The sequence below is a fragment of the Drosophila simulans genome, chromosome 3L (assembly GCF_016746395.2).
Source record: "Drosophila simulans strain w501 chromosome 3L, Prin_Dsim_3.1, whole genome shotgun sequence".
In the NCBI taxonomy this organism is placed as follows: domain Eukaryota; kingdom Metazoa; phylum Arthropoda; class Insecta; order Diptera; family Drosophilidae; genus Drosophila; species Drosophila simulans.
Window position 1 is genome coordinate 20,882,976 of NC_052522.2, and position 25,586 is coordinate 20,908,561.

A 25,586-nucleotide genomic window follows, 5' to 3' on the forward strand; every position below is an offset into this window, starting at 1 on the left:
CTGCGGTGGCAGCAGCAACCATTGCATTACGGCGAGTTGCCGCTGCCAACGCAGAAATCAGTGAAGCGTTTTGGATTTCGAACAGGCTGGCCAATGCTATGCAGCTCTATAGCTATATAGCCCCCTTCGATTCACTTAAGCCCCCCTTCGTCGGAGTGGCTGTCTTCAATTAACACGCCGCTGCCATGTTGCAGCAGTGGCAGTTGTTGTTGTGTGGCATTTCCCTCTACGATTTTGCAGAATGCGTTGACCTTTTTGCCGGGAAAGGAAAAGGGGCCAAGGAAAAAGGCGGAAGGGTGTGGAGTGGAGTGGAGTGGAGTGGTGGCGATGTGATGTGTGTGCTCTCGAGTGTGGCCACAGTTGACGATGATGATCATCATGGTGGCGGCCACTTTGACGGCTTGTTGGGAACACCTTCAGCGCTCCTCCGACTTAACTGCTTAATCAACCCGACGAAGATGAGGATGGACTTTGAGGTTGAGGTTGCATGGCAAATTGCTCGAGCTGCTGATCTGCGGCTGATCTCAATGCACCTTAATGCGCCTTATGAAATGAAAACGATGAAGACGATGGAGAGCGTGATCGATGGTGGCTCCCTGTACCAAGTACTCGAGTTGCCCGACTATGCGCCTCATCTCTGAGTCGCTACTAAATTAAATCAAAACTGGCAGCGTGTTAAGACGTGCCTGACATGCCAAAAAGGGAACTGGGAAGGGAACTGGGCAAATGGCCAGCCAGGGGTAAAAAGTGCATTTCTGGAGGAAGTCGGCCCTTGAGAAGCGTGCAATTTCCAGGGGCAGTGCGGTGTACAGATTTGCTGGAGAATCCAATGCACGAGGAGGGGTCATAATACGATTTTAAAACACACTTAACCGCTGCGTGTTGCGTGCTGTAAATTGGCCAGAGCTCCTCTAACGGTTTTCGAGTAGGTTGAATACGGTCTACCCCAATTAAGGGAGTGCATTCGAAACCCTACCTAGAACTGACTAAGAGCTCAATTAGTCGCGCTAATCGCCTAAAAAGGAGTAGAAATTTAATTAGGAGTTTTTTTGCAATAAATTTAAGCAATAGTAAAAAAAATTTTAAATATTTTTAAAATAACTTTTGTTGTTCGAATTAACCTTATGTGCTTTCTCTTTATAAGTAAATGTCCACACCCAGCCTGATTTAGCCCAAACTTTCATTGCAAATTGACTCAATTTTCAAATATCCAGCGGATGTCATTTGGTTTTTGTGTGGGAAAACTATCGAAAAGTGGTTGAAAGCAGGAAATTGTCAAGCGATGCGTCCTGTTGTCCCCGGGCAATCAGATCCAAGAAAAAGCCGAGCAATTGCAATTCCAACTGCAACAGCAAGAAAAGCAACTAAAACAACAACACTGACATGAAAAGTCACTTCCTTATTGCAAAGCTCACGCATACATGCACATTTAAGCCGTCATCTAAATCAAGGCTTATGTAACTTCGGCTGAAGCGGAGGCTGCCTTTTCCTTGGCTCGTTTTTCATTTTGATTTTATGTGCCAACGGCTACATTGCCAAACTGCTGAAGAAAAACGTGCAAAACAGATGCAAATCCATCTAACACCGGTTAGGCAGCTTTTTCTTCTTTTGCAGTCGCAGAAGTCGCAGCAGCCGCATCAGCAGTTGCATGCAACAAACACATCAGAGGCAGCAGCAGCAACATCAGCAAATCTTGTTACTCAATTTCAATTGGTGCTCTGCCGGCGTCGCTGCAACTGCAATGCTTCATGCTGCACTCGCAAAAGCAAAAGCGCTCAGCAAAAGCTCTCTCCGTGCTCTCTCTTATTGCCATCTCTTTCAGATTTGTGTAGCCCTCCCTTTCTGTTCGTTATATCTCTCTCTTTCTGATTTTTAAGCCGACTGCTCTTTTCGCTTCTTTGTTTTGCTTGGTGTATTCTTCAGCTGCTGCTGTGTTGTTGCTGCTGGCGAACTGTAAAAGCTTAGCCCCTGGTGCCGGCGTCGACGTCGACTGCGCCAGCGACGCCAGCCGAGGCAGTGACTGCGACGTTGGCCACTTTTCGCCTTCGTTTCGCTGTCGTTTTCAGTTGTCTCTCGTTGCTCAAAGCGCGCGGCACGCGAACGCTCCGAAATCCCAAGTTACAACAGCAACATCAAGCAGCAGCAACAGCAGCAGCAACAACAGTGATTCGCTGGCAAACAAACAAACAAACCAACATATTTTTGTGTATCAATTGTCGGCCTAAAACTTCACATAAAAGTGCGTTCAATACGAAACAAATATATTTGTATATATCGAGAGCGAAGCAATCGGTTGCATAAATTGAAATCGGGCCATTTTGTGATTTGAATTTCAAAACCCCAGAGCAGAAGAACTCCTCTTCCTTAGCCCAAAAATAAAATACAAAAAATAAGTAAAATTTAACCAAAAAGCAGAGCAGTGAAATTAAAGCAAAAGAAAAGAAAACCAGCTTAAGTGAAGTTTTCGAAATCGAAAAGCAGAAGGAGAGCCTATTTTTGGATAACCTCCGCGGCAGGAGCTGAATGGTAAATGCTTGTTGTTTTTTTTTCGCTTCATTTCCGGGAAGAAAATCCGGGGTTACAGATGCTGCGTGTGTATTTAGCATGCAGCATACACGGCGTATACGCAATGTCGAATTATCACTCTCCAATCGCTGACTAATCATCCGCATCGCGGGGTCAGCGCACTTCCTGTCTTTGTGGTGGGCCAATTTTACTTCCGATTTGCCTGCCAATTGGCAATTTCGTTCGGATTAAACATTACAACTGGGCACCCTGAAAAAATAACAATCTAAACTGGTTTGCGATTGCGAAACTGGTTAGGCGTTTTAGCCGTGTGTGCCCCTCTGTTTTGATTTGACTCCTTTGGCCCGTGGGGCAATTGATTTGCATTCCTTGGGCTCAAGATTCCCGCCGCTGCTTCTAATCAGAACCGGAAACATAAAGAGCCAGGCGAACGAACAGGTGCATAGAGCTGATTCCTATTAGGCTAATGGCAGCATCTGCTTCTGCGATTCGAGCTCGGGTTTCGCTGGTTCTCCTCGAGTCTCGTTGAATCTCGGCCTGTGTGCGAACATGTACATTTGTATTGCATCCATTATGTTTGTTAGCACGGCCATCTATCTACATACATATGTATGTACGTACGTACGTATGGCCAGGGGCCTCGCATAAAATAGTTGACAAATTCGCAAACTATACAAACAATGCCCCGAGATACTGCTACATAGATAGGTGGATACACAGATACAGATAGAGATACACGAACTTATACTCATGCACTTGTTTGCCGAGTTCATTAACATTAAGTGTTGTCCTTGTGCGTTTTTAGCTTTTTGCTAAGCGAATCAAATGCACAGGTCAGGGTAATTCGACTAGTGAATACCCTCTAATAAGACAGCATAATGTTAATACTGCTACTAACATTTGTAAAAGAGCCCCAATAAGAATACTACGAACAGTACTATTGATACTGCTGCCAGCTACGATGAGCATATTGAATTAGTCTGAGTAAAGGGTAACTAAAAGCATTAGTAAATAAATGGAATGCTACAACAACTGGGTTAAGTAGGCCCCAAACTTTTTGGCCAGGTTTCACCTTTATTAAATTCAGCAGCAGTAACAGGAGCAGAGTAGGATATAGATACATACTTGGGCCTGGGCAAATATATACCTACCCATCGAATAACCCACAGAACGGCGATGATGATCTTCATAATCAACGTTCGCCAACGTCATCATCGGAAAGTCAGTCGAAGCCAAGCGAAGCGAATGAACGGTATTTGTAGTAAAAAAGCGGCCAATAAACTGAGCGCGTGCGGTTCAAGGTTTGGCCAAAGCCAAAAATGAAACTAAAACGTAAGGCAAAGAAACAAAAGCAACAAAAATATAAAAAAACAACGAACACACAGACGACAGACCGACCAACCGAATGAATAACAATTAAATCTGAAAAGCATGAAATCATCTGCCGAGCGGGGCTAAACTAGCACAGCCACTAAAATATGTATCCATGAGATACGCGCACTCATTCGCTCAGATACTTGCCATCTAAATCTGCTGAATCTCTATCCCAATCCCAAGCTCAATGACCAAAAAGTCGTTCTGTTACCGTTAAGCCAAAAACCAAGTCAAGCGCCCATTAACAGTTAAGCTGCGAGCGGCGCTGAGGCCAATTACCCAACTCAGGGTAATTGACTTGGCCAAAAGACAAAAACGGAAAAAAAGAAAAGTTTTTTAAAAAGTGGGGTTCATAACTCTGGGTGCCGCCTGGAATCAGCTGAAATCATTTGCAGCTCTAATTCCTACGGATTCTGGCTGGGAATCTCTCGCAAAGTTCTGGCTTTTGCCGTCTAGTTTATTACAGAATTGACCTACATATTTCTTTTTTCTTATGCCAGCTACATTTGTATCTCTCGGTATCTGTGTGCCTGTTATTTCTTGTTATTTATTCATTATAATTTTATTTCGTCTGCTTTGTGCGTGTGTCATTAGCAAACGAAATGGGTGGGTTCGCATTGTCCGTTGACATTAATGAACTTATATGGATTGGTAACCAAATAACGAAATATCCCATTTTGCACAGGGGGAGAGCGCAGTGTTTCGATGGTTTCGCCACTCGAATGGAGAACTTTCAAAACCGTTTTGTGGGCCAGTGGATTTTGTTTGGTTAGCCCTCGTCATAATTGACAGTTTTGTGCCAAGAATATACCGCAAACTGTTTTAGTTTTGATTTGGACTGGCAGCCGCCACAAAATGATTCCCTTGGCTGCATTGGCAGGTCGAGATACAGTAAAAAAGATACACTAACTGATACCCAGTCGAGTTGCAGTTGCTGGCTGAGCACAAGAAGTGACCTCTAAATTCTAAGAACGCCCTCAATCGTACCTCTCAAATCTCTGGTATTCAGTTTACTCGGGTATACCATTTTCGTATGCCCCAAGATCTCTAGATCCAACCACAAATGTGGCAAGGTGGCAAGCATAACCACAGATGATAATTCTGATGGTGTTGGTGAAGAAAAAGTAGCACGCAGATATCCGTTTAACAAATGCATTTAATGCATAAGCACTACACGAAAATTTCTAGTAAATTCCGCACCTCGAGTTTACTACAAAACATAAATGCAAGTCTCTAACGAAAGGATTTAAATATTTCATTTAAAATTTTTCAAAAATTATTCCAACTATTATCCGGAAATACAGGAAAGTCTTAAAAATTTTGAAACTTGAGCTCGTATAAATGATGACCAGTAACTACTATAGGATATAAGCACAACTTTAAGTACGACTATTGTGCCCTTACCATTCTATTGTTTGGCTTTAATAGTACAGTTTTTTTTTTTGGGTGCACTAACAACATGTGATTGACAGACGGAGGCTATAGCCATGTAGCCACTCATATGTGGGGCCTGCCACAAATGGAGACGGGTCGGCTGCTCCATTCAGAGCGTTAAACAGAACAGAACCGAGAATTCCGAGTCGAGAACCGAGTAAATTCAAGCCCCAGAGAACTAAACCAGACCGTAGTGAACTCAACTGAACTGAGTGGAATGGAATGGACAGGGGCGTTGGCAGTAACTGTTTCGAGGGGCCGGAGTATGTGCGGCACACTCGCGGGGAAGTTGGGAGGTGCTGGGCTGGAGTCGCAGAAGCGTATCTCGCCAGTTACTAGCGAGTCGCCATTTAATGACGTCTGTTTTTATTACAAAATGTATTAAAATGTTGTACAGGTGGTTTTTGTCGGCTGTCTAGGTGATGGAAAAGGGGTTTTCGAGTGCGGGTGGCGGGGGTTTTGCTTGGGTGGAGCTGCAGCAACGACTCCGTGTGTTGATGAGCCTATTAAATGCTGTTGATGGCTCTCAGCGGAGACCGGAGCGAAAAACAAGCACAAAAACAGAGGCTGTTTCCGAGACTCCGTCTCACCAGCCGATGAGACATGCGATGGATCTGCAGATAAAGATGGAGTTTTTGTCGGCTGGCTAATGACTGTGACTGTGTGCCCCGAAAACAGACAAGTTTAAAGTGGGTTAAACGCGTGGATCGGGGTCGCTGGTAAATGTCTAACACGCCTAACATGATTTCAGCGGGGTATTTTGGTCAAAGAGGGGGGCATCCTATTAATTTGGCAAATCGCCTCAATTAAACTCTATTGAAATGAGGCTGTTTTTCTGTGTATTTGCACTACTAAAGTGGACATAAACAAAACCAAATATTTTATATTTTCCATATAATTCCATATCAGATACCTTTCAAAGTATATCCATAACTTGTGCATGTAATCTCTCTGTTCAAATCCATTTGAGGCACTTACTTGTAAGGTCTGCAATCCACTGCACTTTCAAATCCCTTTTAGAGTTGCTCCTCCACCAACTTGCCCCCATCGAAAACTCGTAACCCTTGAGCTAATGTGTGCCCATTTCATATTTATGCGTAGCCAGCTCAGCTCATTAGCAAACGCCAGAGCCAGACATTGGCGATGGGGGCGATGGGGATGGGGCGTCTCCTCCATGGTAGGTGCCACAAAAAGCAATCAGCGAGGAGGAGAAACAAGACACACACAGTCCCAGGAAGAGAGAGAGAGAGAACTGTGGTACTTGGCAACTCCATCTTCAGCAATTTTCACTTGCACTTCCATGCTCCGGCAATCGCTGGAGTTAATTTTATTTGCAAAATAAAGCGAAACAAACTTTAAATGGAGTCAAATGCCAATGCACACACACACACATCGCTTGCACACACGCGCACGCACACACGAACGCACTCTCACAGATACTCACCCATACCAATGAAAGCCAGACGTCTGCCGAACAAAGATTGCACGCCAAACAGCACAGCACAAAAAGTTCAAACGCCAGACAAGGATGCACCAAAGTGCAAAGGCAGCCAGCCAGCCAGCGAACAAACGAAGCAACGACCGAACTGCAGGGGCGGATCAGGGCATTCACGGGGTGCAGCAGCGCCGATGCCAGGAAGCAGGGGCGGAGCAGGGCCCAAGAAAGGAAGGAAGGGGCTGCCTGGCTGGCCAGGCACTCGAGGCAGACGGCGAACAGGCGACGTTGCAAGGAAAGGGATAGAGCACCCCGTCAGAAATATTCTAGAAATTAAGCTCTTTTCGGAAACAGTTGAGATGGTGTATCTTAAGAACTTTTGAGATGATATATTTAATCAGCATAGTGTAGATTTATATTAAATACTAAAAACAATTTTTATACGCAGACCAATATTTGTAAATATGTTAGGATTTCTCAGATACTTATACATACTTGAAAGAAAGTAGATATTTTCTAACTTAATGAAATATAACTTGGTGTATATAATCTTAAGTTCTTCCTAATAGTGCAACATTGCTTAAATATCATAAATAATAATCTTCCCCTGTACACACACATTTTAAAAATTCGTCATAATTAGCGTCCCAATTTCTCTGAGTGCACAGTTTGCAGTGCTTGAAAAACGGAAAGCAAAAAGGATTGAGCAACCTAGGTGCCCCAAGGCAAAGGGAAGGTGGTGTGGGAAATTTGGCCCGCCGGCTTGTGCCAGGAGGAGGGGCAAGTGGGGCCAGGCCAAACAGCAGGAGGCGAAGACGACGCAGTGAAGCACACACGCACTACGCCGGCAAACACAATCACATAATCTCGCAGTCGCACAAACAGAGAAACACAAAGGCATACACACGCGCTGCACGGTTGAAACAAGAACAAGTGCATTGACACTTTACGGACGAACGGACGGACGGTCGGACGAACTGGGCAGCGGGGGAGGGAGGAGAGCAAGAGCGAGAAGGGCCGAGGGGGGCGGGGTGAGCGGACAGACGGCGGCAAGGCGACTGCAAAGGGTGAAGCACCGACAGCTCTGCATTTTGATAGCAATCCGCAAGCGGAGCAAAGCCCACAAAGGGATCGACCTCAAGGCGGCAGCAGCGACACAGCAACATCAAGCCAACACAGCTGATCGATTGACACTCAGAGAAAAACTTGGAGTTTGATGAACGATTTCAAAACTTTAATGATATGAATCACATAATTTCTTGAATATATGCTATGAAAGTATAGTTTTATACTGCATATATAGTTTCAATATTTAAAAGGAAATATTAAACAAGGGAATCGTAACGAATTGTTCGCAGTGCAAAAGAGAGTAACTCGAGTAAAAGATCCAGATAGGAAGGGAGTCACAACAACTCACCGAAATAAACCACGAAAAAGCAAAAAATCGAGATTCGCGTTCGTTGCACCGAATCCGAATTGCTAAATGAGCACAGATAGTGTGGAGAAACGGGAATCGGAGGGGCTTCTGATTATGATATTGCAAAACAAGCTGGCCGGGCAAACTCCAGGCCAGACTCTCAAAATGATGACGATCGTAATCGCCTGCTGATGACGATGACGTTGCCAAACAGCGCACGGCAAAAAGTCAAGAATGAAATGCCCCAGCAGTAGCAGCAGCAACAACAACAACAAGAGGAGCCACAACAACGCCAAAGAACGACGTTTATAGTTCAACGCACTGGGGCCCATTCCCGATTCCCGATTTCCCCATAGCCAGTGGCCAGTGCCCCGAAAGGATCGGGGGGACATGAGGGGATTGGGTCGGGCATCGGGATCTGGGAATGACTGGGATCGCGGCGATCAGGGATCGGGGAATCGGGGGATCAGGGGAACCAACTCTACGTCGCGGTCATTGATCGTCTGTCTTCATACGAGTGTGTATATATGCACGTATATGGAGTATCTCTGCGAGAGTGCTCCTCATAATGAAGACAACGACTCTTGTTGACTTTCATTGACAATATGGTGACGGATCCGATGTTGATCTTATTATGCTGAGACAGAAGTAGGGGCCGTCAAGTCGGACAGGAAGCTGCTGATATCAGTGCGCTCGGCGGAATCTGATTATGCCGAGATTCGAAGGAAATGCGACGAGTCTTACACGGGATCAGCAAATCAAGGGGAATCTTAGGACACTAATCGATAATGGGATTATACATTCAAGCAAAACAAACATATCTTAGATAGATTGCATTGCAGTACTTCTCATTCAAACTGATTAGTAAGCAAATAAAATACATTGATTTACTTAAAAACAACCTACAAATTGTAACTAAAACTTTACAAGATATGTTCAGTAAATTGATGAGCTTTTTAGCCCAATTATCAGTACAGAAAATTGATGATCAGTCCACAAAGCGGATAGTAATTATCCACTATTGTGATCCGTATCGTAGCGTTGTTTTGATAGCTCCAGACACTTTGGCAGCTTCTGCAGATAGAAGCGCCTCCGAAACGCCCGCCGTTCCATTTGGCTCGCGATCATTGATCTTACCTACTTGGCGCTGTTAATTCGTATTATTAATTCAATCAATCACGGGTCGGATTGGATTGGATTGGACTGCCTGGCTGGCAGCAGCTGCCCTAACGATCGATCACCCGGCAATCGGCGATCGACGGATCTGTAGGGATCGTTGATCTCGTGTGCTGAATGTATCTGTATCTGTATCTCCACCGTGTTAAAGTATTTGTGGAGATGCGTGTGTCTTTGGCATTTCACAAATGCGGCGGCGTTCTAGTTTTGCCCTGTCGAATAGCATTTCTGTCTTCGGCCTGACGTTTTGCCTCTTGGCTAATTTAATTGTTTGTGCTTTTCATTAAGGTTCCCTCGGCCAGATAGATAGATAGATAGATGGATGGGATCCCAAGGCTTTTTTAGTTCATTGAAACATTTATAGCACAAACGCGCGTTCGCTGGGCTGGCATTTAATTCGCTAATTGCTAATGCGCTCGCAGCTTATCAAAGTGGAGCATCAGAACCTATTTTTCCTCTTCTATTTTATTTGATTTTTGTCCTCTTGCTACTTTTTTTGACCGTCTGCCTTGTTTTGTTTGTTGTTTTGCTTTTTGTTTTAATTTAGCCGCATATTTCAGTACAAATATTTGATAAGAACACTCGAATTCGCACGTCTCGCGGCGATAATTCGGCGGCATTACTCATTCGCCGCGTTGCCCGCGACTTGTTTGCCCGCTTGCGGTTTACAGTTAGACCTGCTTCCGGCAGTTAAACTTTTAATTTCGAGCGCTTTAATTTTTAATTTTGCATGCCTAATGCAAGACTGAAATTCATTTTCGATTCTGACGCAGCATCTCATAAATGCGGTTTACGAAAATGCTTATTCGAGCAAGTTCAAAATACTCTTAATGATGTGGTAATTCCGCTGAGACCACACCGCAAGAAAACAATGTTTATTACTTCGCAGTTTCTCGCTATTCTGTTCATTTCCCTTTCATTTTTATATTCGATTTTTACAACACTGTTTTTAATGCGTTTTCAAAAGTAACACTGCAATGTTTGAATTATTTCTGGAGTTGTGCGACACTACACTATGACACTATGAAATGAAAATTATATTGATCATATATAGAACAGATTTCTTTCGGTGTCCGTATACCATATTTTTGGAAGTCGGCACTCTGCTGGCGATAATCTACGCTAAGCTGCTGGCTAATTGAAATGTTTATGGCCGGACGTGAAGCGCGCCAGTTATTACAGATTTCTGATGAAGCCTTGTCGCTGGCAATTTATCTAAACCTCTGCCCATTAGCGGGTTATTCGCTGGCTTCGATCTAGCCACTCTATCTACGGAGAGAGTCCAACCACCCAAGACTCTCCGTTTTTATCTAATTAGGTAGTCAAAACAAAAAATAGAGAAAAGAGAACGCCGTATAAACTGTGTCACTAAACAAAAATCCGAGCAGCAGGGGAGGGGCGCGGTGGAGCTCAACTTTGCCCAGAGAATTGTGTCAAATAGATAAAAAGAAAAACGATGCCAGCGGCAACGACTGCGACAACGACGATGGTGGCAATGATGATGATGATGGTCGTGGAGATGGTGAATGGTCATATCGCTATAACGATGGATGAGGAAGGCGTCGGGGCAGCCACTCCTTTCAGCACAATAATTATAACCTCGATTCCCCAGCTTTATGGTAGAGAACTGGCCCCGAAAATTGTGGAGCATTTGAATAATTTTACAAGAATGCAATCAACGTGAAAACAGAACGTAAAAGAAGAGATTGTCAAATGAAAGAAAAAAGACAGAAAAAGTAGGCGGTGTCTTTTGTTGATTTAAATGGCACCCGAAATTCCGAGAGGGAACTTTGGCTATATGGACAACTATTCAAATTGAGGTCATTCATCTCGCTTCGTTGAGCGCGCTTAAGTGAATTATGTATACGTAGTGTGTATATGTATATCTATGTATGTGTGTGAGTGGTCCGTGTGGCTAGGGAATCAGAATCGGAATCGGAGGTCTGGAGCATTTGAAGGCGGGTCAGCAGCTCGGATGAGCATGTGAATGGGAAAAAGAAAAAGAAGAAATTATTCCCCCGAAGGTGGTTCCATTTACACATTGTGGAAAGCCTTTCTCCAAGTCCCCGCTAATTGCCCGCAATTTGCCATTGGAATCTGTCAATCGCCCGCTGTTCGAAAAATCCACACAATCTGATTGACTCGAGATCGACGCCCTCCGCTTAGGATTTCCATAAATATTTGCCAGCACTGGAATTTTGATATTTCTTGACGTTCTCCGTTCATCCGACTCGTTTCGATTCGTTTCGAATCGGTTTGGTTTTCTTTGGTTTAGTTTTATTTCGTATCGAATCGTATCGTATAGTATCGGTATCGTTCGCCTGGCTTTATTTGATTTTCTTATGGGAGTAGGTCAGTTCAAAATTTGCATATATGGCTGCCTTTGATTTCTCGCTCGATTTTTTATTCATATTCTGACTGTTTGCCCTGCCCCAAAAACGTAAATGTGCGAACACGTGCTATACGTACGATGGTTTTCTTATCCATCTACTTGTTTGGATTTAGTTGTAGCGATTATTGGTTATAAAATAAGCGTAGATTTTGCGTTATCTGAAGTGGGTTGGATGTGGGTGTGTGGTGTGGACATACCGAGGAGTTGGGTCAATTGCAAGGTAAATAGAGTGCAACAATGAAACAGTTTGTCTAGCCATTATGTAACTAAAATATGTCTATAAATTCGATTTGTTAAACGGTAAAGCTTTAGTTGAGATTCTGAAAGATTGCTGAAAGCATGAAGTTGGGTGAGCATTAGCAGGATTCGGTTAATATGGTAGCAGATCCTAAGGACACACTTTGCAGCTCTGGCACTCTTGGCAGGACTGTGCATCCTCTGTGATTATTTCACTTCCGGACAGTTTTACACCTACAATGCAGATGAAATATGCATATGCTCGGGTCATTTGGTGAACGATTTGGTTCCGGACTGCGAAGATTGCGCCGGTTACTACATTTGTGGCGATGGCTCCTACGAGAAGGTGAAGTGCCCTCAGGGTCTGATTTTCGACATTTCCTTGAAGACCTGCGTATTGGGTCAGTGTCCAAGATTCGATGGCACTTGTTCAGCAAACTCTACCGTCCCTCCGCCCGTCACCACGACCACAACCACAACCACAACGACTGCAGCTCCACCTACAACTACATCTACTTCAGGACCTTGTGACAATAATGTGACGTGTCAATTGGAAGAAAACAGTATCCCCCATCCGGATCATTGTCGAAATTTTTACACCTGCTATGGAAAATGCGCCGTTTTGGGACTCTGCGAGCTGGGAAAATGGTTCGATCGGGAGAGAAATGTGTGCGATTATTCCTATAGAGTCACAAACTGTCCCGCCAACCAGGACTAAGACACGCCACTTATAGGTATTAAAGAATATTCTTTTCTTGAATTTATTCTTCCTCATATTGTTACCTACGTAAACCTATTGTTCGCCTATGAAAATCCATCAATATTATATCAGCAAAAGTAAATACTTGTGCTTTATTACCAAGTTGTGATTGGTGACGGACTACAAGGGGACTTAAAGCTGCAAGAAAAGTAAATTAACTGTGGACCAACTGCCATCGGGGAAGATTAAATCAAATAAATATGTGTCATGGCAAATCGAAGTGAGGCAAAGTTAATTTGAACGGTCATTAAACTGCAATTGTACTCATGAATAGTCAGCGAATAGGCAAAAATCCAACAACATGGCGATAATTTACGCAAATTGCTTGACACAATTTTGCAGTTCATTGTTATTGTTGCTTCTACTATTATTGCTGTTATTGTTGTTGTGTGGGGGCGTGTGGGCGGTTGCTGCGTTCGAGTTGTTGTTGCCGCTGTTGCCACCGCCGGCTGAGAAAAGCAACAAATTTAGCACGCAACTAACAATTTTAGCTGTTCCAGATAGAGCGGCACACACTCGCAAACTGACTGGCACACCCAGGTGCATATGAAAGCAAACAAAAGTAATGCTTAGCTTCGTACACGGCGCGAAAAAAGGAGTGCAATCCCATTTCACGAAACCTAAGGAAAATATAAACTTTATTAGGGTTTAAAAACTTAACTAGTTTTTAATGCATTGCATTATGCTCCTCATAGATTTAATAATACTATCCAAATTCAGCCGAACATAGGGTATTCCAACAGCTGTGGCACAGCAAGCAACCAACAAACTTTCACCCGGCAGTAAGCCGCAGTATTTTGGACAATTTCGTAACTGGGTAAACACACATAGTACACACGCACACACACACATATACAATGGCTCGCCCGGGAAGTCATGCAAATGTAGAGTGTATAAGGTGCATTAAGTGCAGCCAGCAGCGACAGGTGAACGAACGACCTCAAACGAGGTCACCAGATGGGCGTTGGGGAAGGGGCGGCGCGGGGGAGGCCATTCATGCGCACGATAAAGCCGAAAAGCATCAACTATATATGCTGATATACATATGTATGTATGTATGTACATATCTGTGCCAGTGCATGTGTTACTACGGCATGGTGGAGCTTTGGCAGTTGGATGTTGCCTGTTGGCAGTTGGCATTTTGGCCCCCTTCGCATGCTAATGGCCCGGTTCGGTCCGCTAAGCGTCGAAAGACTGCGACCAAAAGTTGGGGCACGAACGACAAAAAACAGAATCCAGCCAAATGTGGCAACTTTTGGGCACTTTACGAGGCGACGCCTCGTCCCCTGCCCCTGCCACTGCTCGCACTTCTGCTGCCACAGATCTCGGTGACCCAAATCCTTTCTTGCAACAACCAGAAGTGCGGAGCCCAGCTTAGCGAGAAACCCCTCACCCCTCACTTTGTGCACTCAAAGAAATTTTGGAAAAATTAGATTATATAAAAATTGTTCGTTTTTAAATTACAGAAAGATATTTGTTAAAAAATTTATCATCGTTACTTTGATTCTTTTAAAAAACTTTCTTAAGAAAATGTTCACATTATTTATTTTCTAAGAATCATGTATTGAGCTTTTCCAGGAATCGAAAGAGAGTACAATGTGCCTTTCCCAGGTGCATTTCACACTGGGAATCTGGCCCAAACGAGTTTTTCCGCCCTCTTCTTGATCCCCACTTCGCTGCTCCGCTTTTGCCCCACTTCCCTGATGCTTGTCATTTGGCTGCACTAAATCACTTAAGATGCTTTTAGCTGGGAAAAAAGTTTGAGCTTAGGCCAGCAGCAATGCTCCGCTTATTTATGTGGGCTTGGGCTGTCCAACTCCCCAACTTGGCCCGAGGCGTGTGTAATGGATGGTGTTGACCCGAAGCCCATAGGGACCACCGATGGCTTGACAACCGGAAGAGATGGTGGCTCTTCAACGGGCACCGCGTTGCGAAGAGCGGCATCAGCGGACGCCCTGGACAGATGCACCTTCTTGTAGAACTCCTCCGCCTTGGCTATCTTATCGGCAATGGTATCACCGATGGCGAATCCCACAGAGACCACCAAATGGATAATACCACCGGCATTCTCCATGCAATCAATCGTGATGTTATCCTCCATATGAAGGTTCATCTTGAGAAACAGCTCTTGCACTGTAAACGCATGGATGGGCAGCTTGAAGGTGACGATGTGCTGCTTTCCAGTGCTGTAGATAATGAGCATCTTGGCACTCCGTTTGTCCTTATCCGTGTCGGCTCGATTGATCAGCAATTGACGGGAGACTATAATGAAGTCGTTATGGGCGATTCGACTTACCATTTTCGGAGCCGATTCAACACAACATATGCACGCTAACGTTATGAATGTTATGAACGTTATGGGCTCATCTGAAACTGAAGTTTCAGAATACGATTGCAAAGTCTCGGGCTGCTTGATGTGCAAGTTCACTGGATGGGTGAAGTCACCTTACACGGTGACTTCGATCACTATATTCCTTTCATTTTGCAACCAGTGTGATTTATGCGATATTTGATACCACAAAAATTTGGTTTCTCCCGATTTTATGGTTTGTTTAAACGGCGTACCAAGTGCTGTATCCAAAAATCGGAGGAGTTACCGAGGCCCGAATGTGCGCCGCTCCATGGGTGGTGACAGGTGACGTGCGAGCAGGGGCGCCGAGGTCCAGGTCCAGGTCGATTGAATAAATAATGATGGGGTATTATGCTGGGGGACTTCGTGTGCTTGGGTGCTTTGTGTGTTCCCAATTCCGCAATGATAGATACTCCAATTCCATTACGGACACACTCGCGACGACTTGCAACCGGGTGAAATCTGCAAATCAATGTATCGAGACCCTCGGTCGCTAATTGAAAACACCTCAGAACAAACAGAGCAAGAACGCCAAGTGGCCGCCATGAGCAATTAGCGGCGTATCGAAGCAGCCGTCAGCCTCAAAACCCAATGTCCAATTCTATATGGGGGTGCTATTATCATAGTGTGTGGCGAATTATGCCATAATTAATTTACGAGCTGTGACAATTAACGCCAACGAGACAATTTACGATCAACGCTCTTCGGTGGGCGGTGAAAAGCGTGACTCGAGCACAATGAGAACCCAGCAACCTAGAGTTACGAGCGCGACAAGGCTGGAACTAAAAACCTCGTCTGCCGGCGGTCGTAATGGGATCATGTGGCCGGCCCACTAAGGTCAGGGAAGCTACGGCTCAGGGTCTTCCAGAGCTGCTGAGACTATGACCAAAATGGGTCAGTCATTCTGGGATTACCTTATCACATGTAGATAGAGTAAATATTTTTAGGAATGGACTCACCGATAAAGTTTCTCAAAGTAGTTAACAATTGTATCATATCTGACGCATATATGTAACTCTTTTAAAAGACTACTATACTATAAATTCATATATGTATAATCTTGTATATGTTAGATTTTATTTAATGGACATATTTCTGTTGTAGCTAATGTTCATAGATTTCTCCTTGTGCAGTGCCAACGACCTTTGTGACCCTAAGCACCATCGCAGCTGCCATGTTTTGGTGTGCCATAAATGGGTCAGTGTGTTGGCCATCTTTCACTTGGCCAGATTGTTGTTTTTCTTTCCCCTATACTCGCATATGCTGGCGATGCTTTGCGTGCAAAAGAGTTTTCCGGCATCGCCTGTCCACGCTGCGTATGCGCAATGCATGCGAAGTTTCTTTCACTTTTGGCTTCACTCTGCCCCTATTTTGTGTTACTTTATTCGATGGCCTCTTGCGATGTTGTCAGACCGAAATGCTGACGCATAGTAAGAGCAGCAGCAGCGAGGGGCTTTCGTCATTAGTGTTGTGATTGTTTGTTTGGAAACCGCCGGCGGCGGCTACCGCCAGACCACAACAACACACAACAACACACGATATCACACAATAACAGCACAAGAAAGCAGAAGCGAAGTCGGCGAAGCCGAGGAAATAGCCGCACATAAACTCATATAAGGCAAGAGGAAAAACAACGAAATCACTTGCCTACGTTTTCATATTGAGCGCAGTGGGTCAATGTCCCACTGATAAAGTGAGCACTGAAAGCCGGCAACTGGAGCAGCTGCGTCTGTTTCTTTTTCACTCAGTCTGTCTGTTTGGCTGGCTATTTGTGCAGCCAAATGCGATTTTAATTAATAAAATATGTGCTGTCTTCGGTTGCACAAAGCGAAATCAGCTCACATTTTGTAATTTCACATACAAGACATTCAAGATATTCAACAAAAATGACGAAACAACCTTTTGGCTAATGAAGACTTCAAACGCTTAACGAAAAATTGAAATTAATTATTTTCCCCAGACAGAATGTATCGCATTTCGACGAACCGAGCAAACAACTTGTAGGACACGCAAATTTTCTAGTTGATAGAACAGAAATGTTGGCAATTTGCTTGAAAGATACGCGAAAGTATCCACAAGTGTGTGACGCATTTCTAAGATTTATGCGTGTGCCAGTTTTTCACTTTCCCAACTAAATGTAAGAAAACAACAAATCACTTGATGCGATGCTATGATATGATAATTGTGTATTTTGTAGGGAGCGCGTTTTTGAATTTAAATAATCAGGTGACTAATAAGATACAAGCGATGAAAAAATACGCACTATTTTAATTGCTAAACAGACCGTGCGCATCAGCATCTTTTGGAAATATAAATGGAAATGTGAAATTCAATTCATAGCATACTTTTTGGCTGGACTAAATAAATATACATAAATACATGTACATGTAAAATAAGAGATAATACTAGTCATGTAATAAAAGGTAAAAACTCAAAATATTTTTCAAAAGAGTGAGCGCAAGCAGGGGCGTGGCTATCTTCTGAAACAAACTTTCTCAGCTACCACGTATCTAGAATTTGATTATAGAATATAGTTCCCACAATCCCGACGTTCATACGGACAGACGGGCTGACAAACGGACATTAAAGGGTCAAAAACGCTTCCTCCATGTTACACATTTTTTACGACTCTATTAAGCCCAGCAAAATATTGAATATATACTTGAATATACTTTAAATGAGGATATCGAATATGTTAAAACTTGTATGTACTATACCATTATATATGGACTTCCGGATATCTAGAGAAGTAATTAAAATTGCAGTTACATACAGCAGCTTGTACATTTAAATACAAAACTTACTTGTAACTAAGTAACTAATTACCTCTTTTTTCAATATACTTTTTCCCTGCAGCTGTACGTTATGGTCGCGTTCCCAAGCGTTCCCGTGAGCTGAACGGAGCGGCCGCCTCCTCCGCCGCCGCTGGAGCTCCTGCCTCCCTCAATGTGGATGAGACCACCAGCAGCACACTGCACCCGAGTCACATACAGCAGCAGCAGCAGCATCTACTACAGCAGCAACATCAGCCACAGCAGCAGCAACACCAGCAACTGCAACAGCAGCCGCATGTAAGCGGCGTACGAGTGAAGACCCCGAGTACTCCACAAACGCCACAAATGTGTTCGATCGCCTCCTCGCCATCGGAGCTGGGCGGTTGCAATAGTGCCAATAACAATAACAATAATAACAACAACAGTAGCAGCGGTAATGCCAGCGGCGGCAGCGGCGTGAGCGTCGGCGTTGTTGTTGTGGGCGGACACCAGCAACTGGTGGGCGGTAGCATGGTGGGAATGGCGGGCATGGGCACGGATGCCCACCAAGTGGGCATGTGCCACGACGGCCTGGCGGGAACGGCAAACGAGCTGACCGTCTACGATGTCATCATGTGCGTGTCGCAGGCGCACCGCCTCAACTGCTCCTACACGGAGGAACTGACCAGGGAGCTCATGCGTCGTCCCGTGACGGTGCCACAAAATGGGGTAAGTAAGCAAGCCGCAGAGCTGCTGACTGAATTGGTTGAAAAAATGACGAGTACTAATTGGCCCACTCCCACAGATTGCCAGCACAGTGGCGGAGAGTCTGGAGTTCCAGAAGATCTGGCTGTGGCAACAGTTCTCGGCCAGGGTGACGCCTGGCGTTCAGCGGATTGTGGAGTTTGCGAAACGCGTACCTGGCTTCTGTGATTTCACCCAAGATGACCAGCTTATACTCATCAAGCTGGGCTTCTTCGAGGTCTGGTTGACCCATGTGGCCCGGTTGATCAATGAGGCGACATTGACACTGGACGATGGTGCCTACCTGACGCGCCAGCAGCTCGAGATACTATACGATGTGAGTCCAGCAAATGCGCATTGAAGATAACGCTCGTTTCTAGCATTCGATTATTTACAGTCTGACTTTGTCAACGCCTTGCTGAACTTTGCCAACACGCTAAACGCCTACGGGCTGAGTGACACCGAGATCGGACTCTTCTCCGCCATGGTGCTGCTGGCCTCGGATCGAGCTGGACTCAGCGAGCCCAAGGTGATCGGCAGGGCCAGGGAACTGGTGGCCGAGGCGCTGCGCGTACAGATCCTGCGTTCGCGGGCAGGATCCCCGCAGGCGCTGCAGCTGATGCCGGCGCTGGAGGCCAAGATACCCGAGCTGAGGTCCTTGGGGGCCAAGCACTTCTCACACCTAGACTGGCTACGGATGAACTGGACCAAGCTGCGCCTGCCGCCCCTCTTCGCCGAGATCTTCGACATCCCGAAGGCCGACGATGAGCTGTAGGATGTGGGGCCAACCCCGCGATTCCAGGGCCGTGCAAAGCAAACCGCAACAAGAACAGAATATTCTACCACTTGTAGGCTTAAGCAACGTAGCTATAGATCGAAATGGGAGGGCCGCAGATCAGATACACGTCTACTCAGCATTACTGGAGAGATAGTTCACTAAGCCTATATGCATATTACTATACTAGCAGTGTTAGAGCGACTAGGACTCCCCGCTGAACATATCCATGCGCAAACATAAATTATTTATTTCATTGTTGACTCATCAAGCTCCACTCCAGGCATCACAGCATCCATTCATCACCGCACAATCCCAACCAAAATCGAGATACGAATGCATCCAAATTCACCATTGGCCAGCTATCCAAGGCATCTATTTAGAACTCGACTGAAGAGCGAGCGTTAAAGTTCGATTAATACTGGTTTTTTAACATAATATTAACTACTATAAACGATATCGGATATGTGTGTACGTTACACCTAGAAATACGGAACTAGCGTAGTCGAAAAGCAAAAAGACCCACTTCGTTCGCTTGCAAAAGTTGGAGATCCCATTTGATATAATATATACATATTCAAGATGATGAATGATAAATCTATGCTTAGTTTAAAACATTTCGAATTGAAGATCGATGCGTTTATTGTATCTGCGTGTAAATAAATTTAAATTAATTCCTACCTTTAACTCTCTGCGACTTGATTATTTTAAACCCATCTACCCACTCGGTTGTCGGATGATCTCCACCAGATCTTCGACGACGACCACCTCCATTGAAAGTGTTCAGTTTCTTACTTAAGATCACACATTTGACATCGTACGATTAAGATACTTGGGTTAGAGACCGTCTAAGTTAAGTGCTTTAAGGCTTCATTTGTAAAACTCGGAACAATCAAATTGTTTGATCAATTTTTGAATAGATTGGTGCTAAATTTGTGTGTTAAGTTTACATGGAAACAAGCGAGGAAAACCAACAGACAGACGAACAAAATATATGAATATATACATTAAAAAACCTATCTATATATCAACTAAATGTATGTAAAAATCAAAAGGATTCTTCTCTAAATCGCTCTTCATTGATTGTTGAATTTATATAGAAAATTTTGTAAATTTTATTAGTGTGACAAAGGAAAATATTAAATGTAGAGGCGGCTGCGATCAATCTCGCGGCTGCCGTTTTATGCTCCATGTGTACCTTTCGCTTATTGAACTAGAATATCAAAATCAACATAGATCTATATACATCAATTTATAGACTACGATTCGCAATATATTAGAAGACACGCAACTTACAATGCTCTAGCAGTTCTTTCTCCCGATCCTCAAAGAGTTTCCCTCCATCACACCCACTCTATACTTTCGATCCCCCAGCACGTGCCCAAGAAATCTCTGTGTTAATTTTGTAAACCAGTGCGCATAATGGAACCTTGTGAATGTAGCATTAAAAACGAGAACAATAGCAACAGATTTTTAATTACATTATTAACTTATAACTAACTATTATATACATATATATAATAAATATATAGATACAATTTTTTACCTACCGTAGCTTTGATTACATTTTTCAATGATGTGTCAAATTTTAAATGGTATTACCGATAGTCCAAAATACTCAGCAACTACAGCAGAAGTACAGAAGTTCAGAAGTTACAGCGAATTAAGAAGGCCGACTTCCTACGATATAATGGCTAATGTCCACTAATCGCTCAACTCGAATACAGTGCAAAGATCCAACCAGATATATGTATACAGTAACCATATATCAATATGCGAGACATTGCTTAGTTGTTTACTGATCCATACCCATACGAAATCTAAACACATCGAAGATGAGTCGGCAGTCTCTCTCGACCTTGCAATACCCCGTTCTACGGAAAATTATTTGATAGAGGATCCCATGGTCTGTAGTGCAGGGCATATAGATATCAGATACGAGCCAGCTCGCTTTACTAAAAACCTAAAACCAAAACAAAAAATAGAACGGAAAACCATATACATACATAACACTAGGCTGGAAAAATAAATAACGAAAGACGATAAGAACACTGCAAAAACTAATTAGAAAGCGAAATACTTACGCAGATTGTAATAAAATTACAGAAAAACAAACAAACAAAAACCGCCTTTGTATGATTTGTCAAAGTGGCAATAGAATGGAATGGAAAAGTATGACGGTTTATCAGCGGGTAAGAAACTATTTCAAGAGATATGAAATAAGCAGATAATTGCTCTTCGAGAAGTCTCTTAAGTGATTTGCAAATTTGTTTTTGAAACACAAATATAATACATGAAACAATCGTGTTTTTTATTTGGAATATCCTTGACTAGGCGTAGTCAACTTTTTTGTTAGGTACATGGTCGGTATATTTAAAATGCTTTTGGTTAGTTAAGTCCCATTTCGACTTAAGTATATATATGTAGGTACTTTAAGTGCCGGCTCCTAATCATCGCGAGGCAGGGGATTAAACTGCGTTAGCACCTTGGAGATCTCTTGGGCCAACTCTGGTGTGGCTGCCGCCAGGACCCTTCGAGACATGATGTCGAATTCGCCGCCAGCAGGATCGATGACTACGCCACCAGCCTCCCGGACAATCAAGTCGCCGGCACACACATCCCAGGCGTGAATTCCAAATTCGTAGTTGGCGTCAGCGGCTCCCAGAGCAACCATCGACATATTAAGGGCTGCCGAACCCAGGACCCGTAGGCTGGAGTATTAAAAAAAAAGAGTTAAATTTCCATCTATTACATCATAAAGTAATGACCTACCCATGCGCCTTTTTGGCCATCTTCTCGAAGTTCTCATGCACGACCTTCATCTTGGCCTCGTCCCGGGTGGTACCGAATTCACTGGTGACCAGCGCTTTGCCCAGTTCCTTTTGGCCGCTCACGTGGATCCTGCGCCCGTTGTAGAAGGCTCCGTGCCCACGTCGCGCAGTGAAGCGCTGCTCCAGGATGGGATTGTAGACCAAGCCCAGCTCCGTGACCTTGTTCACCTTCAGACCCACGGAGATGCAAGAGTGCGGAAATGCGTGCACAAAGTTCATGGTGCCGTCCACGGGATCAATGATCCAGGTGGGCTCGTCGGTAAGCTTCTTGACACCCTCCTCGCCGCTACTCTCCTCCTCGCCGATGAACCTGCAACTCACAGAGTTGAAAAACAAGCCGGAAAATCAGCGCGAATCGTACTTGTGCTCCGGAAAGTGGCGGCGAATGCCGTCCATCAGTAGCTGCTCCACATCCTTGTCTGTTTGGGTCACCAAGTCGATGTCATTGCTCTTGCAAACGAAGTCCTGTCGCTGCTCATTGTTGCGAGCGATGAGCTGGGAAAGTTACCGGGAAAAAGAAAAATTCCATAAGGCGCCCCATTGAGTTATTTTCCACTGCTAATTACCCTTCCAGCTTCTGAAACCAGGTTGCTGGCCACCTCTAAGCACTTTTCCACGTCCACGCTGTGTGACATTTTGCAGTGGTGCTGCCTCTGTGATTCCTGGACGCCCAATGAACCGCTAACAAATCAAAAGTTGCAAGTTTTAATTAAATTATACTATGATGTGCAAAGTGACCAACGCTTGCGACCGTTAAATTATTCTAATAAGCTCGGAAAAATACTAAGAAAATACCAAACATTTCTGATTGGACAATAGACCGTGTTTGCAGTTAAATTTTTTTTTTAAATGTCCTACTTTCTTGTATATTTTTTTTTTTATACTTTTGATTTAAAATCAAAATTTTGCAAGGAACTTGGTTGGCACTATTGCTATGGCTTAAACCAAAGTGTAATCACGGCAAATCTATACTAAAACATACCCATGTGTGCCATACACCCATTGACTTCCGCATACTAAAGACTTACAAGAAACAATTTTGGAAAAAATAGCATTCAAATTGGATGCCATTTCGATATAAGATATATGATATATAGATATGATTAGAATGATTAGGCATAGCTGCCTAGAAAAAGGTATCTTACTAGTAAAAGCAAAACAGCTTTATTTAAAAACATGGAAAAACCATGCATTGTCAGTTTATTAAACAACTAAAATTTTAAAATGCAATTTAAGCTGGCCTTTCTGGTGGTTAATTAGTTAGCAGGCGTCGCTGGTTTTTCGCTGCCTATTTCGGTGTCAGTGGTTTCTGGGGTATCCGAATCGGGGAAGTCCGTCTGGCTGGTAAAGTCCCTGGTCTCCGGAGCAGGTCCGTACTCATTGGGGTTAACGGAACGCGGCTCGTCGTCACGTGGAGATGGATAATTCTGCTGCAGGCAGTTACCCAATTCGAGGGCAAGGTAGTCAGTAGAGGCAGCGAGGCAGCGCCGGGACATAATGTCCAACTCCTCTCCGGCCGGATCCATTACCACTCCTCCGGCCTCCGTGACTATCAAAGCGCCTGCTGCCATATCCCAAACGTGCAGCCCAAAGTTGTAGAAGGCATCCGCCACTCCGGAGGCGACCATTGCCAAGCACATGGCGGAGGATCCAATAGAGCGCATCCTACAAAGAATCAGGAGTAGTTGGTATGTAGTAAAACCAAACTAGATTCTGTACATTTGAAATACTCACGCATGGGTTTTCTTTACCAGTCGCTGGGAGTTCTCAGTGGCCACCTGGTTACGCGCCTCATTGCCGCCCGAGCTGTACTCCTGCAGAACCATGGCCGCGGAGAGGTTGGTTTGGCCAGTGGTCCTTATCATCTCGCCGTTCATTTGAGCACCCTTGCCCAGTTGGGCCGTGTACATATTCTTCATGGGCGGATTATAGATAATACCAAACTGGGTCTCCTGATTTACCAAATAGGCCACGGAGATGCAGTAGTACGGAAAGTGGTGGACAAAGTTCATGGTGCCATCGATGGGATCGATTATCCAGGTGGGGTCATCGGTCAGGGTCACCATACCAGTCTCCGACTTTGAAATTCTCTCTTCGGCAATAAATCTGTATGAGTTATAGTATACAATCCGCATTGAATGTAAATGTTCCCTTAATTAACCCCTACTTACTGGTGATTGGGATACCGTGAGCTGATGGCCTTAATGAAGGACTCCTCGACAATGTTGTCGGTGGGAGTGACGATGTCATTCGTGTGCTTCTTGGTGGTGTACTCCTGGTTCTTTTTGTTTTCCGCAAGAGCGATAGCGCCAGCCTTCTTCACCTCCCGACAGGCCAGCAGGAACAAAGTGTCCAGATCGCTGGCGGAGAACTGATCCGGAAGTTTTGGGAATTCCTCTTCCTCCGGCTCATTTTCCTCGTCGGAGTAGAGCATGCCCGAAGTGTTGGTTCCCTTCGAGGCGAATACCTTGGATGGGTGGAAACTGATGTCGGTGTTGGTCAACTTGCTATTTATGCTCTGGCCATCGTCTTGGCTTCCATCCGTCGGCACGGACGACATCATGGGTGGGGGCAATGGTACATCCTCCGGTCTAGGCGCCGGCGGGGGAATGGGCTCAGCTTCCGATGCTGCAAAATCAATTGATTTCCGCTGAGGCTCTGGTTGTGGGGGAGGAGGAGCAGGTCGGACGCGACTATCTGATTCCTCCGATGACGAACTTGAAATATCAGATAGTGCTTTCTCCGATTTCCTTTTTGCCGTCTTTTGTCTATCAACATCGGAGGATTCAAGATCGACCTCGCTTTCGGAGGGTCGCTGCGGCTTGGGTGGAAGATCTGGCGCCACACCTCTCATCAAAGAACTCCGCGACGAAATGTTGACCACAGGCTTGGCCGGTGGTGTCGTCGCTTCAGCAGAATGTGTGCCACTCCGATTCGGATCATTTATGGTGTGTAAGCGCGCTTGCGATATCTTCATGGACATCGCCCGCTTGTCGGGAGGCACCATGGAACCACGTCGCTCTTCTGCTTGCCGCAGTGTGTTCACCCGGGCATCCTGCTGAGTGGCCTCGTGATCCTCCAAGCCGAATCGGGTAGCCGCGTTTCCGGGGGTGGCCTGGTCTGGAGGGCGTTCAGCAGGTTCCTTGCTGGGTGGTAGCTTATCGTCGACCATTCTGGTGGTGCTCGTCCACAGCCCCAAACAACAATCCAGACAAAGATCTGACACTGCCACCAAGGTGTTGAAAGACCGAGCCAAAAATCAGCAAAACAAATGTGACAAAGGCCGAAAGTTGACTGATTCACAAGGAAGTATCATGCTCGGCTAGTGCGATCTTAATTCTCAGGGACTGACACTTCATAAGAATTTCTAAATATAATATAG

General features: G+C 44.7%; 4 protein-coding genes across 6 annotated transcripts in view; 2 read left to right on the forward strand and 2 right to left on the reverse strand.

Annotated features, from left to right (window-relative positions):
* The window catches only part of LOC6738968 (ecdysone-induced protein 78C), a 38,734-nt gene extending 18,170 nt beyond the window's left edge, over window positions 1-20,564 (forward strand). For all 3 annotated transcript variants that reach the window (XM_039293133.2, XM_039293134.2, XM_039293136.2), the window contains 3 exons: window positions 17,958-18,583; window positions 18,660-18,935; window positions 18,996-20,564. In XM_039293133.2, the coding sequence (XP_039149067.1) occupies window positions 17,958-18,583; window positions 18,660-18,935; window positions 18,996-19,373 (1,280 nt within the window). In that variant the 3' untranslated portion in view covers window positions 19,374-20,564. The remainder of the gene's footprint in view (window positions 1-17,957; window positions 18,584-18,659; window positions 18,936-18,995) is intronic.
* LOC27207199 lies at window positions 12,048-13,077 on the forward strand. Its single transcript, XM_016182930.3, has 2 exons — window positions 12,048-12,103; window positions 12,162-13,077. The coding sequence occupies exons 1-2, from the start codon at window positions 12,094-12,096 to the stop codon at window positions 12,707-12,709; spliced, it is 558 nt and encodes a 185-aa protein (XP_016032797.1). The 5' UTR covers window positions 12,048-12,093; the 3' UTR covers window positions 12,710-13,077.
* A 1,099-nt stretch (window positions 20,565-21,663) lies between the features above and the next one.
* LOC6738971 (inositol monophosphatase 1) lies at window positions 21,664-23,205 on the reverse strand. Its single transcript, XM_016169134.3, has 5 exons — window positions 23,187-23,205; window positions 22,771-22,885; window positions 22,566-22,699; window positions 22,146-22,514; window positions 21,664-22,084 (listed from the first exon to the last, which is right to left on the reverse strand). Exons 2-5 carry the CDS (start codon window positions 22,837-22,839, stop codon window positions 21,820-21,822), a joined length of 837 nt encoding a protein of 278 aa, XP_016032799.2. The 5' UTR covers window positions 22,840-22,885; window positions 23,187-23,205; the 3' UTR covers window positions 21,664-21,819.
* A 166-nt stretch (window positions 23,206-23,371) lies between these two features.
* Window positions 23,372-25,531, reverse strand: LOC6738972 (phosphatase IMPL1, chloroplastic). Its single transcript, XM_002085731.2, has 3 exons — window positions 24,376-25,531; window positions 23,939-24,310; window positions 23,372-23,869 (listed from the first exon to the last, which is right to left on the reverse strand). Exons 1-3 carry the CDS (start codon window positions 25,374-25,376, stop codon window positions 23,461-23,463), a joined length of 1,782 nt encoding a protein of 593 aa, XP_002085767.2. The 5' UTR covers window positions 25,377-25,531; the 3' UTR covers window positions 23,372-23,460.
* Window positions 25,532-25,586: the final 55 nt, after the last annotated feature.